The 16,644-nt window shown below is 39.7% G+C and overlaps 2 protein-coding genes across 2 annotated transcripts; one reads left to right on the top strand and one right to left on the bottom strand.

Annotated features, from left to right (window-relative positions):
- The first annotated feature begins 1,449 nt into the window (after window positions 1-1,449).
- layna (layilin a) lies at window positions 1,450-5,695 on the top strand. Its single transcript, XM_034140335.1, has 8 exons — window positions 1,450-1,525; window positions 1,648-1,668; window positions 2,463-2,760; window positions 3,266-3,423; window positions 3,509-3,553; window positions 3,641-3,703; window positions 3,800-3,896; window positions 4,427-5,695. The coding sequence occupies exons 1-8, from the start codon at window positions 1,450-1,452 to the stop codon at window positions 5,139-5,141; spliced, it is 1,473 nt and encodes a 490-aa protein (XP_033996226.1). The 3' UTR covers window positions 5,142-5,695.
- A 59-nt stretch (window positions 5,696-5,754) lies between these two features.
- On the bottom strand, window positions 5,755-16,183 carry alg9 (ALG9 alpha-1,2-mannosyltransferase). Its single transcript, XM_034140035.1, has 15 exons — window positions 16,009-16,183; window positions 14,757-14,892; window positions 14,454-14,588; window positions 13,967-14,037; window positions 13,762-13,850; window positions 12,921-13,056; window positions 12,730-12,817; window positions 12,495-12,600; window positions 11,272-11,394; window positions 10,707-10,861; window positions 10,494-10,623; window positions 7,083-7,230; window positions 6,863-6,992; window positions 6,652-6,782; window positions 5,755-6,404 (listed from the first exon to the last, which is right to left on the bottom strand). The coding sequence occupies exons 1-15, from the start codon at window positions 16,146-16,148 to the stop codon at window positions 6,281-6,283; spliced, it is 1,842 nt and encodes a 613-aa protein (XP_033995926.1). The 5' UTR covers window positions 16,149-16,183; the 3' UTR covers window positions 5,755-6,280.
- Between the last annotated feature and the right edge of the window lie 461 nt (window positions 16,184-16,644).

The raw sequence follows: 16,644 nt of genomic DNA on the forward strand, positions 1-16,644 counted from the left end.
GTAACACGTGTCAAATATGCTTCTCAATAATTTGGCATCTGTCCCAGATTAGAGATTAAATTACATTTGTCACACATTTTATTCTGTGTTTCTTCTTATTCCACAATCTTAAAGGAAAAGTGTATGAAATATATACATATTTCCTTTTTTCCTGATAGTTAAGCAAAGATTTATACCACTGTTTTCACGGTATAGGTCTAATATTTTGCTACCAAAAGCAGCTGGTTACCTTGTTACCTCTGGAAACAGAGAAAAGCTACTAGCCCGCATCTGACCGGGTATACAAATAAAAAAGAAGGAAGAAAATCCAACTAGCATCTCCAAAGTCCTGGTCCTGTTATCCAAAATAAATATAAACGATATAACAGAACCGGTACTTACTGTAGGCTACAGACATCAATCTAACTTATCAAGAAAGCAAATTAGCCATTTTCCAAATGCCAAATCAACAATATTTATTGAAATGAACTTATTATTAAAAACATATTGACTCATTGTTAACATCTCCTTCGCCTAAGCAATTTCACAACTTCATTTCAGACCTTATAGACATTACAGTCCCTCAAAACCTTTTATTTCTGTTTCTACTTAATGATCGATTATACTAAATGATGGATAGCATATTTTGACAAAGACATAATGATATTGGTTATTTTTACAAAACAGATTGCCCTAATTTGTGGTTTCATCTGTGCATTTTTTCCCAGTGTTTCGAAGTGGGCAGGGCTCGATTTGAAAAAAGTGAGGTCATTTATATCACATGTGCACCAATATGGATTTAAAAACATTTCAATCTAAAAGTGGTGATACCCTGAATAATAATTAACTTAAACTAAAAGAGATTGCAGACCTAAATAAAAGTACAGGAAAATGAATGTTCCCCCTCTTGGAGATGTCCGCTGTGTTGGCCATCTGTTCTTCTTTGTGCTGAAACACAATAAGGGAAGAACACTGCAGAACAAAGTGAATACGAACCTGAGAGAAATATATGAAAATATCCCTGATCGAGTTAGAGCAGATCATTTTCATGTAACACTTTTGTAATGATAATACCTAGAGCTTAAGTAATAAAGGAAGGAGCGAAATCTGCCTCTTGTCAGCGTTTACGATGAGAAGCACTTGCATGATTAGATGTCTTGCAATCGATGCAGCCTCTTCTCCCAATCATTAAAACTGCTCTTAACAGATTACAGCCCCCTCCCAAACACACAGTCTTTTCTCCTCCTCTTCCTGCTCCTCCTTCTGTCTCACATACTCTCTGTTTCTGCAGAAAGAACAAGAGACTTGCTTCTTTTGCACTTCTTAAGCTCTTTGAAATCCCACTTTTTTAAGGTTTATTTTGTAACACTCGTAGCAGCAGCTCACCTCTTGAGGTTCAGTTGAGCTGAGCAGACAGCGGCATGAAAACTAAACTAAAATACAAGAGGTGCTGGTGAACAGCTGACAAAAATGGACCTGCTGACAATCTTCTGTTACCTTCTGCTTTTATGTTTCGAACCATCTGCAGCCTCAAGCCTCATTACAGGTAAGAATGCACACTGAAAACACAACAAAGCTCAAAGACATAAACTCTTGACTCACTTGTGGATCTATCTTTTCCTCCTGGCCTGCCTGACTGACCTCATGCTGGATGTTGGGCTATTGAAGCGGATATATTTGAAGCAAGAGGTAGGCAACAAACTTCTCTTACAACTACAGTTTTAAATTATGAAAGGCTTCTACACCTTGGTCCATCTCTATATAATAAAACTCCTAAAGAAACGTCCTTTCAGTGCCAAATGGACTTTACAAAGCACTTTTTCAGTCAGCATTCCCTAATTTATACATATTTATACAGAGAACATGCAATGTAACACCTGCATAAGGAAGGAAACTAATATTCACAGACTTTTGGGCATGCGGGAGCAACTTGATGTTAAGTATCTTGCCCATTGACATGTTGACTGCAGGGGCTGGAATGAAACCCCCAACCTTCAGATTGATAGACGACCACTCCACCTTACAGCCTTCAGTGCTCTAACATTAACTAAGCAAAGAGCGGGGTTAGGAGGGTTAATTTAAAAATGTATTCTGTTATAACTAGTTGCATGTAAAGAAATTAATCAGTTAACCTATAAAAGTAATGTAACCTGATTACTTTCGGTTACTTTTGGATAACCTCAATATCAAATACAATGAAAAAAAAATCAATTAGATGGCCTTTACTTAAGTGTTTTATGTAAGACAACGGAACAGTGTAACCTTAGAATAGAAGAAACCAAGATATTTATTGTGCTCAGAGATACATTTTTTTTAATGATTTATTTATAATAAATGTTTTGTATTTTATTTCTTAATATTTATTGGTATTTTGTTTTGGTAACATTGTTTGTTTCACTTACACTTACACTTATTGGAAAACCTCAGTCTGTCACGTGTAATCAGGTATAAGTGTGTGTTTGTGTTTGTGTGTGTGTTTGCAGGTCAACGTGTGTGCAAAGCAGGAAAAGGGAAGCCGTGTTACAAGCTGGCCTATTTCTCCGAGCTCCGACGGAGGCTGAACTTTGTGGAGGCCGAGCTGGCCTGCAGGCGGGACGGGGGGCAGCTGCTGAGCGTGGAGTCAGAGTCTGAGCAGAAGATCGTGGAGCAGCTCATCACGGAGCTGCGACCCACCGACGGAGACTTCTGGATCGGTCTACGCCGAAACCATGGCGAGGAGGAGAGCAGCGCTGACTGCTCCCCTCAGTACTACTGGCTGGACGGCAGCAGGTTCCCCTTCAGGTAAGGGGGAGGGGTTCAGAGGGTCAACAAATTGATTAAACTCTTCCTAAGCAGGGGGTCAAGGGGGTTACAGTGACACACATTGTGTCTGGGACACAAACAAATTGATTAAACTCTTCCTAAGCAGGGGGTCAAGGGGGTTACAGTGACACACATTGTGTCTGGGACACAACAAACCTCCTGGAAATTGGATGTATTTAGTTTAAACAAAACCCAAGTTTGATAAGTGATAGGTATTTCCATCGCATGATTAATACAGAATTATTTAGGCCTATATTGATTTTGGAGGTTTAAAAAACTGATCATAAAACATATCAAATAATGAAGTTACCTAAACAAGAGGGCACAAGGATAACAAAAGTGAAACAAGATTTTCCATAAACTATTTGATTACAGGTGATTTTGTTCGTGTGTGTGTGTGTGTGTGTGTGTGTGTGTGTGTGTGTGTGTGTGTGTGTGTGTGTGTGTGTGTGTGTGTGTGTGTGTGTGTGTGTGTGTGTTGCAGGAACTGGCACTGGGACGAGCCCTCCTGCGGCTATGAGGTGTGTGTGGTGATGTACCACCAGCCGTCCGCTCCTCCCGGTCTTGGGGGGCTCTACATGTTCCAGTGGAACGACGATAATTGTGAAACTAAGAACAACTTCATCTGCAAATACACTGCAGGTACCGCTGATGCAGTATTTACATTTTATTTTTAATTTGAAAATACTACTCTAACACTACTGACCGTGATTAATTTTCTCCACAGAGAAGCCACTGGAACCTTCTCCGTCTCCCAACGCCACTCAAACAAGTAAAAAAGCTCAGCACTATTTAGCAGACGTTTTGGAGACTTTATAAGTTCAATACAGTGATGTTTTTATGATGCTACTCTTTACAGATGTCTTCCCTTCATCTGTGCTGCCGTGGAATCCAAGTGACTCTAACCAGGGCAGAATCACAGGTGGAAAAACATGTTTAATTTCTGCGAAAAAGACTTTCCACTCATGTCATATCAGTGACTAAATCTGGTTCCCTCTGTTGTTTGCCTCTCTTTCAGCCCTCAATTTGATTTACATCATCATTCCCACCATTCCCCTGATAGTGCTGTTTCTCACAGTGATGGGAGTCTGCTGCTTCAAAATGCTTGTCGGACGGTGAGCATCCTAATAACATGCAACTATTAAATACTTCTTAACCTTCTTTTTCATTTAGAAATATTTACTTCATTGACCTTTGTTCGTATCAGTATGGGAGAATCTGAGCTTCATCACATCGTTTATTCTAACATTGGTAAAATGCTGTAATTATGATCTTTTCATCGAGAAAAAAACAATAACATAATGTGTCCTTAATTGATTCATTTATATGATCAGTTTGACATATACTATGCTGACAAATGCAATTAAAAAAGACTATGACCAACAATAATGTAGTCTTCAGTCTGTGGCACCAAGCTTCAAGCCAAGTTCAATCCACACCACATTAAAAAAAGATATAAAACTACAATTGCACTTAGAGAATACAGATCTCTGCCAAGGCCAAAAAAATAATCTGTGTATGCGGTAGGGTAGGGGATGAAGATCATGTGCTACAGGAACCCTGCTGTAAATATTAAAGTCTCGCTCAGGTTTTATAATAAATATTTGTGATGTGATGTTGTGCTTCTCTTCTGTTCGTATGACAGAAGGAGGAAACAGCAGAAATCAGAAGTCTGCCAGACAGATCCCGGCCTCTGCTCCAGCCCGGTCCCAATCGATGTCTACAACGTCATTCAGTCCCAGAAAGAGGACGACCTGGTTTCCACTCGCCCGAACACCAAAAACACCTCTTTCCTATGCTCCTCCCCGGACACCCCGACAGGTGACTACGACAACCTGGGTGGTCGGGACACAGAGAGCGGGTTCGTGACGCTTGCCAGCACAGAGAGTGGCTTCCTCAACTTTGACATCAATGACCTCAGCCTTGGGCGACGTGCCACCCGCGACTTCTACGACAGCAGCTTGGGTCGCCCGGCAAAGAGGGATTTAAATGACAGCAGTGTGAGCGGAGGCACCGGGAACCGAGAGTTTTATGACAGGAGTCTCGGTCGTCGTACTACAAAGAGTGAGCATTACGGCAGCAGTGTGTACGGAGACCATGTGTTGTATGATGGCAGTATCAGAGGAGGCAGTGACCTCTTTGATCCCAAACTGAGGCCTGGAAGTCACACAGTGAAAGCTGACCTCTATCAGACATATACCACCAGCGGCAAAGGAGACACTTACCAAACAAGCCTGGGAACCTATGGAAACCGAAAATCCTACCAAGCAACCCTGGATTACTACAGAAATGGCCTGAACTTCGATGGCGGAAGGAGATACTTCAATGAAGAAGAATGGATCAACAGAGAGAACTACTGATCCTCTGAAGAGCTCTTTTATTGTGTGTGAAGCAGTGATGTGTGATTGTGGATAGGGAAAAACTGTGCACGTACATGGTTGCGATTGTTTGTGCTGTATATTTCTGAAGCCATTTAGGGGCTTCAAATCTGATGACGACATGCTTAAATCCTATTTTATAACTGACACTAACCTGAAGCCAGTGTGGTACTTCGTGTGTGGTTTGCATGGCCTTGTCATGCTGCCTTTGCTTGGTAGGAACACTTTGCCTGCAAATACTGTTTTGATCACACCAAAGTCTACCTAATACTGTTACCTCAAACAGAAACTGCAAGTGTGTTTTGACATGGCCTTAAATGTTGAGATGTCGAGAACTTCCCTTATGTACAAATGCCGCTCTGGCTTCAATCAAAGACAATGCTAGCATCACAGTAAGGGCATGCTATTGAAGAGAATGACAGAATATAGCATCAATACCATTATTTATTCTGAATGTTTATGCCTTGACGTCTCTCTTGTAAGTGAGAGTGGTTTGTATGTTTGTAACATCTTCAAATAAAATGAGATTGAATCAGTCTGCTTGTGGTGAAGTGATTCTTCTGTCCCAGTAGAAACAATAACAGGAGGATTGTGATAGCAGTCAATCATGTTTTTATTCACATTCCAAAGTTAAATTAATAACGCACAGTCCCTTTCATTCATCTCCAACACTCACACTTTAAGATACTGTTCAGGTGCAGAGGAGCAAACACTACAAGATTAGGCTCACAATTCAGCAAAAAAGATTCCATTCAGGCCACATTTTAAAATAAAGTATGAAAAGGAAATATGTTTGTGTGCCTGTCCTGTGCTAAATACAGTAAAATCTTGTAGTGTTCTTCCACTGTAAGACATACATTTACACAATGACAAACACACACTGACAGACACACAAACTGAGATAAAAAAAACTAACATTTTCACTTCACACACATGTCTAAGGCAGTCATAATGTCCTTAAAGGGTCTGATATCTTCAAATGAGTCAAGAGACAAAATACTTCAAAACACATACATGCTTACATGTCCACACTCACGCAAACAAATACCGGCTGTTTTGAGGGGAAGTTATTGATTTTCCATGTAAGATTTTGTTCTTGGGGCCAGGTTAAGGTACAGAGGTCAGCCATGGGTCCGCTTACGAGACTGCTTTTGCCGCCGTGGTTTCAAGATGACGTAGCGCCTGTAGGTGGTGTGATGTTCAGATACAAACGGGATGTAGAATGCTCTGAAGAGGGGATGTGACCTGAGAGAACAAAAGTATTATTTTATAAATTGTATCGGTCTCTCATAAGACTGTGTGTTTTATATTCATATTTATCATGTTATTTTAGTAAGTCAGGGTAGAGAATCTCCATTTTACTTTTTTTTTTGTCCATATCTTTTCTTCGTAAAAATATTTTAAAGTTACAATATATAATATTTGTTGTCAATGTGCTTGAAAAGTTTTTTTTAACAAGATTTCAGTGTGAATTACGAGTTTGGGAAAATACTTTGATGCTTGAAGGAAAAGCTTGAAGGCGATGATGTTCCACTCCTCTTTGTTAAGAGCATAACGCGGCTCCAGTGGCGTCTCTTCTTCTGTGTCCAGATCTACTACGTAGTGGCACTGCCGTAGATCCATCTGCACAGAGAATAAATACACATTTAAGAACTACTATTCCAGTACAGTCTCTTTGTGACAACACAGTCCGAGTGACTCACGTATCTGGAAGGCTCCTCCAGATTCTGGTCGTTCATATGAGCCGGGATGATCTGTGTGGCCAGCGGATCGGAGGCGTACGGCTGAGGCAGCTGCCCTTTGAACTCAGACTGAATGAAGTGCAGTTGCCAGCTGGGGATTAGAAAGAGAAACTATCATCACCTGACAAAAGCAGAACACACTTTCCATACTTTATTACACGTTGAAGTAATGGATACTGACTTGTTCGGCAGCAGGAAGCTGCTTGGGAATCGGTGCCACTCTTTCCCCACACACACACTAACAGGTCGGCCTTCAGGGACTGCGTGAAGAGCCGGGTCCTTAGCGATGCGATGAAACTCTGGGAACAGGTCTAGAGGGGCGTGGTAGCCTGGAGACAGAGGAGATACATTTAATTTAATCCGGCTGGAACTATTGCATGTCTGAAGGTGACTGTGTGTACACACCTGGTTTATTATAAAACTGAAACTAAAAGGAAAGTAGGCAGTACAAAAAATATTGTTATTAAAAACTAAAAGCAATACGAAAAAACTAATAAAAATAAATGTAATTAAATTCATGTTTTAGGTTTTTGGAGAGAACATTTAGAAAGAAATAGACAGCATGAATTTCTATCAACTCGCATAACATTGAACTGACTTGACCCTCCTTTAGGAGCTGGAGCTACTGTATGCCCCAATTGCTTTACAATGGACATTTAGGTGGTAAGGCAAGGCAAGGCAAGTTTATTTATATAGCACCTTTCAACACAAGGCAATTCAAGGTGCTTTACAAAAATGAAAGACATTCAGACAAAGGCATTTAAAAACAGTCATTAAAAAGAAAAGATAATAAAATAAACATTAAAAGAAAAAATACATGAATAAAAAGTACATGAATAAAAAGTACATGAATAAAAAGTTACAGTGCAGTTTAAGATATGAATAGTTCAATTAAAAGCAGCAGCAAAAAGATAAGTCTTCAGCCTGGATTTAAAATTAGTAAGAGTTGTAGTGGACCTGCAGGTTTCTGGTAGTTTGTTCCAGATATTTGGAGCATAATAACTGAACGCTGCTTCTCAATGTTTAGTTCTTACTCTAGGGACAGAAAGCTGACCAGTCCCTGAAGACCTGAGAGTTCTGGATGGTTCATAATTTAGCAGTAGGTCAGAAATGTATTTAGGGCCTAAACCATTCAGTGCTTTATAAACCAGCAGCAATATTTTGAAATCTATTCTTTGACACACAGGAAGCCAGTGTAAAGACTTCAGAACAGGAGTGATGTGATCCACTTTCTTAGTGTCAGTGAGGACTCGAGCAGCGGCGTTCTGAATCAGCTGCAGCTTTCTAATAGATTTTTTAGTGAGACCTGTAAAGACACCATTACAGTAGTCGAGTCTACTGAAGATAAAAGCATGGAAGTTTTTCCAAAATCCTGCTGTGACATTAGTCTTTTTATCCTAGATATATTCTTTAGGTGATAGTAGGCTGATTTAGTAATTTTTTAATATGACTGTTGAAACTCAGGTCAGAGTCCATGACTACACCTAGATTTCTGGCTTTATCTGTTGTTTTGAACATTGCAGACTGAAGCTCAGCGCTAACTTTTATACGTTCTGCTCCAAAAACCATTACCTCAGTTTTGTCTTTGTTTAATTGGAGAAAGTTCTGACACATCCAATCATTGATTTGTTCAATGCACTTGCTCAGTGTTTGAATTGGAGAATAGTCTCCTGGTGAAATTGTTACGTAAATGTGTGTGTCATCCGCATAGCTATGGTAACTTTTTCTTTCATTATCTGAGCCAGTGGTAGCATGTAGATGTTAAAGAGAAGAGGCCCCAAGATGGAGCCTTGAGGTACCCCACATGTCATATTTGTCAACTCAGATGTGTATTTACCTATAGAAACAAAGTTCTTTCTGTCCTTTAAGTAGGATTTAAACCAATTTAGAACTGTTGATGAAAGTCCCACCTGGTTTTCCAGTCGCTCTAGTAATATGTTGTGGTCAACAGTGTCAAACGCAGCACTGAGATCTAATAATACTAACACGGAAGTTCTGCCACTGTCTGTGTTTAAGTGGATGTCATTGAAGACCTTTACAAGAGCAGTCTCAGTGCTGTGGTTTGGACGAAATCCTGACTGGAACACATCCAAACAATTATTTAAATGCAAGAAATTACTCAACTGTTGAAAAACTGCTTTTTCAATGATTTTACCAAGAAATGGCAGGTTTGATATGGGCCTGTAATTGTTCATTACTGAAGCGTCTAGATTATGCTTTTTTAAGAGCGGTTTAATGACTGCAGTTTTCAGGGCCTGTGGAAAAATACCTGAGTGAAGAGACTTGTTTACTATATGAAGTAGATCTGAGGCCATGCAAGGAAAAACATTTTTAAAAACCCTGTTGGAATAATATCAAGGCAGCAGGAGGAGGATTTCAGAAGTTGTATAATGTCCTCTAGGTTTTTATCATTAATCTTATGGAATTGTGCAATGGTGTTTGAATTGATTTTAGGTGGACACAGGGACAAACCATTTGCTACACCTGATGCAGAGGCACTGACTGCTTGTCTGATTTTCTGAATGTTGTCAGTGAAGAAGGAGGCAAATTCATTGCATGCCCTGGTGGATAGAAATTCAGAGGCTACTGACACTGGGGGGTTTGTTAGTCTGTCGACGGTAGCAAACAAGGCACGTGCGTTGTTTTTGTTTTTGGCAATGATATCAGAGAAGAAAGACTGTCGGACAATTTTCATTTTTGTGAACAGAAATAGAGCTCTCAAAGAAAGCACAGGAATGATCAGAGAGTGCAACATCAGTCACCACAAGCTTAGAGATATTCAGACCCTTTGAGATAATTCAGTCCAGAGTGTGCCCCTTATTGTGCGTGGGCTCCATCACATGCTGAGTCAGTCCATAGTTATCAAGAACACAAAACAGTTCTTTAGCCCCTCTGTCCTGGGGGTTGTCAACATGGATGTTAAAATCACCAACAATGACTAGACGGTCAAAGTCAATACACACTATAGACAGCAGTTCAGTAAAGTCATCAAAAAAGCTTGCACAGTATTTGGGTGGTCTATAGATATTTAGGAACAGAGCTCGGGAGGAGCATTTCAGCTGAAGGGCCACATATTCAAAAGAAGCAAAGTTCCCATAAGATGTCTTCCTGCATTGAAGGGAATCATTGTACAAGCAACTCCACCTCCTTTCTTATGCATTCTTTCCTGACTCATAAAACTAAACTTGGGAGGGGTTGATTCGATAAGAACAACTGCACTGTTATTTTGTTCAATCCATGTTTTCGTTAAAAACATAAAATCGAGATTGTGCTCAGTGATAAAATCATTGATTAAAAATGTTTGAGAGTGCCATACGCCCTTGAGCCGGGACCCAGCACATATCAGTTAGAGATTACGTTTTGTACACACACATTCTTATCAGGCTTCGGAGACAGTGAAGGGGGGGGGAGGACGTTTGGTGGTGTGAACTTTAGACATAAAACATTATAGCCAACTCTAAACATTCACCATCTAATCTGTGTGTATATGTAGCTACATAACCTTAAGGTATTACAGCTGGCAGTTACAAAAACTACTGTTGAAGTTTGAAACTATAACTTTCTAAAAAAGTGAAACTAAAGTAACACCCACCTTTGAAGAGGGCGACAGAGCGAGACAGGGACAGCACTGAGAAGACCACGACTGCACTTAAAGCCAACCAGTTGGAGGAGACCGTGTAGTGCTCCAGCCGGTACCGCTGGAACAGGAAGTGGTAGCATTTCTGCAAAATATAAAAATTAATCTGTAAAAACAGATTCTAAAAAGGGGCCCGCCTGATACATATTGTATGTTATGCTAACACACCTGTAGAGAGGAGAGAGCCACTGCCCCACAGAGGCAGATGAGAGGGTAGATGGGAAACAGGAAACGTTCTTCTTTATGAGGTCTGGTGAAGAAAACCAACATCCACAGATACATGGGAGACAGAGTCAGCCAGTATGGACGGCCCAGGTTCTGCACTGCAGGAAACACATGTGCGCACAAGATTAGATTTATTTCTCATCTCTGCTGCAACAGGAAATAGGGATTTGAATTCAATCATATAAGCATCTTCCCAAAATAACTTGTCAAATAAATGTAAAAGGGAGATAATGACATGAAAAGTGTTGTTGAGGCATGCGTCAAAAACCTTTTCCATCCCCCAAAAAGTGCAAGCATGGACAACATATCAGGCTACTACCAATTTATTTTTTATTCATCACTCAATTTGCAGATTATTTTCTAGGATTATCAATTATTCTATCAAATAAAAAATAAATGACTTCAATTATTCATTAATCTATAAAATAATGTGCAGTTTAGTTTTGATCGACTGATTGAATTTTTGCAGCTCACCAACATTCAGTATGTTTTCCATTAGTGTCCTCACCATTGAACCTGTGTAACAGAGTCTCCATTAGAGCGGTGAGGGGCAGAGAGAACAGAGCCAGAGCAAACACCAGGTTGAAGTTCAGGATCCCATTTGTAAAATAGAAATGCCACGGCTCTGTACCTAAAAAAAACAACAACACGACACTTATTACTGAGTGTGTAAACAATATCACAATAAAAATGCTATAACAGGGTATATGCAGGAATCCTGAAGTCAAATGTAATTCCTTTTAAGACCTTTTTTAAGACCCTTTCCATACATTTTAAGACCTCATCGCCACTTTGAGTTTTAACCGGTTACATTGGCGACACACATTACCTCACATTTACTATATACAGTATTGATTGTCCTTCCTCCTTATCTTCCAACCATTTGGACGCAGACTTGCATTTCCCCATAACGATGTTGTTTAACAACCGGCGTAAACGGGCCTGCGCGCGCTATCAAGCAGTGAGCGTGCGATGTCCTGTTCAGATGACGTCAAATCCAACGGGATGCCATAAATAAACTACACAGAATCACACTACACACCTACGCAATGATTACATTCAGGCAGACTGTAGAATACAACCTCTTTGGACAATTGATATACTTATTGAAAACAAGCTACAAAATGTAATACCTTGGAAAATGCCGTTCAATACTTTTTAATAGCCTTAATTTTCGCTAAATTGATTTATCAACTTTTAATACTTTTTAAGACCCCGTGGACACCCTGTATAAAGGTATTGGAATAGTTTCTTAAGTCAAAGATCCAGAGGCGATAGTCAGATAATTTATATATCAGGAAAAACATTCAATACTGTTGGTGGAGACACAAGCTGAATCAGAGTTCCTATACACTTGTGTCTGTGAATTGAAGCCCACATCTAATTACAACCTATTGGCAGCCTTTGAAAGGGTTTAATGTGATTATGTTGATGATGGTATGCCCTCTAGAGCTAACTATCAATAGTGCAGCTATGAATTGTTAATAAAAAAGAAAAAGAAAGGGCTCTGCGTAACATGGCTGAATTAGATCATAGGAAACTGTCAGGCTATAAACTGATTATGAAAGTTCGAAAAGGGGAATTGCAATTTTTATGTTTTAGAGACCATATTCCAATCAAGCAATAAGCCTTATGGTTTGTGAAAATCAGTTCATGACTAAAAGACTAAAAACAAACTGAAGGACCATGTATCTTGCCAACCACGATACATAAATGGTGTGTGCTAATTACCATACAGATCAGGTCCATGTGGTGTGAAGACATTATAAAGAAGAATATTGAGTGGAGCTATGACCAGTTTGCCATAAAAGAAAGAGTCTACTGCCACCAGGGGAACCTGAGGAAGACACAGCACAAAAGGACATTTTTACATTTGCACACAATACAGCTGTGATACTTTAAATAAAATAATCTGTAAATATCCAAATGTAGAGGTCAATTCATAAATTAAAACATATATTCTCACCAGCAGAACAAGCAGAGCAACAACCGACCAGATGATAAAACTTTTCCACTGCCTCTTTAACACCAGCAGGTCAAAGGCGATGGGAATCCTTAGGGGAAAATAAATCAAAGCGTTTATGAAGAGTAGGAATTGAAATAATTTTGAGGCGTTCTGTTTTGTGTACAAAAAGGCCTTTTGATTTACCACCTTACCCAATCAGAGCAGAGAACGGCCATCCGACGATGGCACCAGCAGCGACTCCCATAATAGCCAACGGTGTCGAGTCCTGAAACCAACCTGTCATCGCAACCAGCGTCGTGTACATGCAGAAAGAGGAAGGCAGGAATGCTGAGGAGAAGAGAAGGGTCACAAAAAATGAGCCACAAATTAAGAACCTGATACAGATACATAATAAAGTTCTGAATTTTTTTTCTTAAATCTCAATCTCTACACGTACAGTATGGCAGCCATTCCATTCTAGTGTTGTCAGTCGTTTATAGAATACATTTGTTTTACTCAAACACATACTTATACATTTTAAAACCAGAGCATCTGATAATGCTGCAGTGGTCTCTTATTTTTTTCCAGAGCTGTATGTTACCACTGCAAGGCCTTGTTCATCTGGCCTTCATAGGAACAGGAGAACAAAATCACCATGCAGGCCAGAAATGTGTCTCAAATAAAATGCTTACTTAACAGTGTGCAAACGGCAGTTCTGCTCCATATTTTTGATTAGTGTGCTGACTTGGCAATTAAGGAAGAGAAAAATACTGCTCTGTAATAAATATAATAGTTGTATTTTAACACCAAATATACATCAATAGAGATTTTTTAAAAAGGAAACAGGATAAATGACTATTCGACCACGGAAATGAAATGTTACTGAACAACGCTTATTCTTTGTTTGATTGAATTTGCTGTTTGTTTAAAGGCAGTTGATTCTTCCATGCCTTGGCCAGGACTACTGTGCAAAACTGATTCACAGCTCAATGAGAATATTTGTGGGAAAATACAGATAAAAATGGATAAACAAAGTAAATACATGTGACCAACCTGCAGACGAGCAGAACATCCCTGTGCTCAGGACCAGGAATGCTAACATGAGACGGCCCACATGCAGACCAAACTTCTTACAAACCGCCCTGTGTCACACACACAAACACACAAAACTGTTCACCTCCATGTCATCTATTTAAAGATGAATATATAGATATCTATGTAACCATTGTAATATTTGAAAGGAGGAGTGTAGACTCACTTGTAGAAGTAGAGTTCACAGACACAGCAGGAGAATGCTAAGACACATCGTACAAAGTAGAAGACCAACACCTGCAACACAATCATAACACAAGCATTACAGTTCTGCAAATATTCTATCACGTGTGTGTGTGTGTGTGTGTGTGTGTGTGTGTGTGTGTGTGTGTGTGCGCATACATCAATGTGTGCGTGAGTGAGTAAATGAAATAAATACTTTTGGACGCCTTTGGACGCCACATGTAGGGACATGAACTAAATCAGATATTTCTGAAAGATACATATTTTTAAGAAGGACTAGAGTTCGTAATTAATTTTCCCATATAGTATATGTTACTAAATAAAGTGTAAAATAAACACAGTCCTCTCATAACACAAAAGACCATTTGAAATACAAAAGAGAGCTGATTATACTGAAGATCAGGTGAGGTCATTTATAGTATCAACAATAACAACAAAGGTTGAATTGACAACAAGTTTATATTAGTTACCTTGTTTGTTTGTAGAACATGGGCGTGCAAACATGCAGGAAGAGCATGTAACCATAGGTAAGCGTACGACCTGATGGCGTAGAGCGGAGAATATTCCCATGTTTGCATCCCTGTACCGTACAGCAGGTAGTGCATCTGTTAAAACAGGCATCGCAACAATTACAGATGAACATTTAAAGAAAGAGAAGCAGTATCTTGCTGGAGCGATAAATATATACTGACATGAATATAAGAAGGTTCCTGGAAGAGTCAGAAATGAAAACATACTGTATTTTAGTATTTCTAATAGTAAGCAGCACTCACAGGCTCCCAGTAGTTGAAGGTCTCATCACAGTCTGAGATGTTGCTGAGCAAGGCTGCACAGAATCGTGCGGAGAGCAGGCATTTAAATGCAGTCGAACCTTCTGGAGCCCATACCTGCCCTGCACGACTTACTGACCTATATACACACAACAACAACAAAACAAGATGCACAATTGCTTAATATCCATACATATGTTTTTAGATCCTTTTCAGCATCAAAATGAATTAAACAAATCAGTGTACTTTAAAAGTACATCATGTATGCTTTCTGAATATTTAATAAAAAATGAAATTGTTTTTAAACAGTCTGATGAGACATGATCTGATGCATTCATATAAATCTGTATACTGGCCTTAAATGCTTTTCTATGTCTTTTGATTGCCTACTTTTCTTCAGACTTTCCTCAGTTTTATATCCTATTTAACTGAATACATTTCATACAGAGGTTTTTGACAGACAAAACAAGACATTGGAAGACATCACCTTTTACATTTTATGGACATACACATAGAAAACAATCTGCAGATTAAAACATAATGAAAATATTCCTTATATTTACGCCCAACTTTATTTACTTTCATAACCTATTTTAATTTCCTCCCAGATGTGGACAGCTGTGTGCTTGTCAGAGAAATCATAATAATAGGTAAAGACAGTGGATGCATTTCATTAGTGTTCATAGCATCAGTGTTGACCCTCAGCCCTCCTCATGTCCTGTTCACACCCAGCATCAGATTAGTGGGCTCAGGTGCAGTTTAGCATTGATCCTCACGTTACTGTTTGTTATGACACGTCATCTTACAAACTACATACATGCTTTAAGAGGACTACAACAAAAACAATAAATGATTTCAAATGAACAGGTATGGACGTGCTGAGCACCAGTTGACCCTCTTCGGACAGTGTATCTGTGTCCAGGTATCAAAGGTGGCAGAGTGACAGCAGGGGGAATGAATGAAGCTGACCCGAACCAAAATGCTTTACGTTGCTCTATCAAAACACTAAAACACTACTTATAGAGGTGGAAATACAATTTGACAATCATCGTATTTATAAGTGCTCTAACGAAATAGTCATGTAGGTTGTTGGGTGGATGTTATAAGTGGTTGATATCGTGTTGTTATTCAAACTTGCTTATGAAAGTAGCTAGCTAGCTAACGTTAGCTCCCCCTGCTCAGGCTGTCAGTCAGACCGGGGATGGAGCTCCCAGCACCGGCCAGTCTAACCTCTCTCCTCCCGGCTCATACTCACTCTTGCCGAGCTTCTGCAGTTTTACTGTCATCGCCACTTTTCTCCTCTTTCGGTGTCCGAGCTTCTGCGGGGACGTTCACGTTGTTTGCATCTTGTCTGCTGCCTCGCCTGGTGCGCTGCCGGAGCGCCTTGGCCGCCATGTTTCCGATGATGCTTCCGAGCAGCGCTTCGTTCATTTTCGGCGCTGATCGGTTAATGACACATATCTTCATTGTAGTTGGATAAGGTCCCCAAAGAATGTAATTGATTGATCTTTCTAAATGTTTCAAACTGAATTGAGGATTGTCCAGCCGATCTGTATTGTTAGTAGCAAAAAGCATTGCCATTAAAAATGCACAAAAAAAGTCCATTCAGTTAAAGCACTCAGCTCTTTACACATTGTCCTTATGTTTAGCACATGTAATAATCAGATTTAACATCAGCATCGAAGACAAAACATCTCCCTCCCCTGGGTGTTGAACCTCTAGCACCTGCATGAATAAACAATGCATAATATAGACCTCTGGACCACCAAATTGTTTTTAAAACATTGAACACCCAACTACAGTATAGGTCTTGCTGTGATGTGATTTGGTGTGAATTTGTACATTTAAGCACACAACGAGCACACAGCAGGTATGGAGGACAGAACATGAC

The sequence above is a fragment of the Trematomus bernacchii genome, unplaced genomic scaffold (genome assembly GCF_902827165.1).
Source record: "Trematomus bernacchii unplaced genomic scaffold, fTreBer1.1, whole genome shotgun sequence".
In the NCBI taxonomy this organism is placed as follows: Eukaryota; Metazoa; Chordata; class Actinopteri; order Perciformes; family Nototheniidae; genus Trematomus; species Trematomus bernacchii.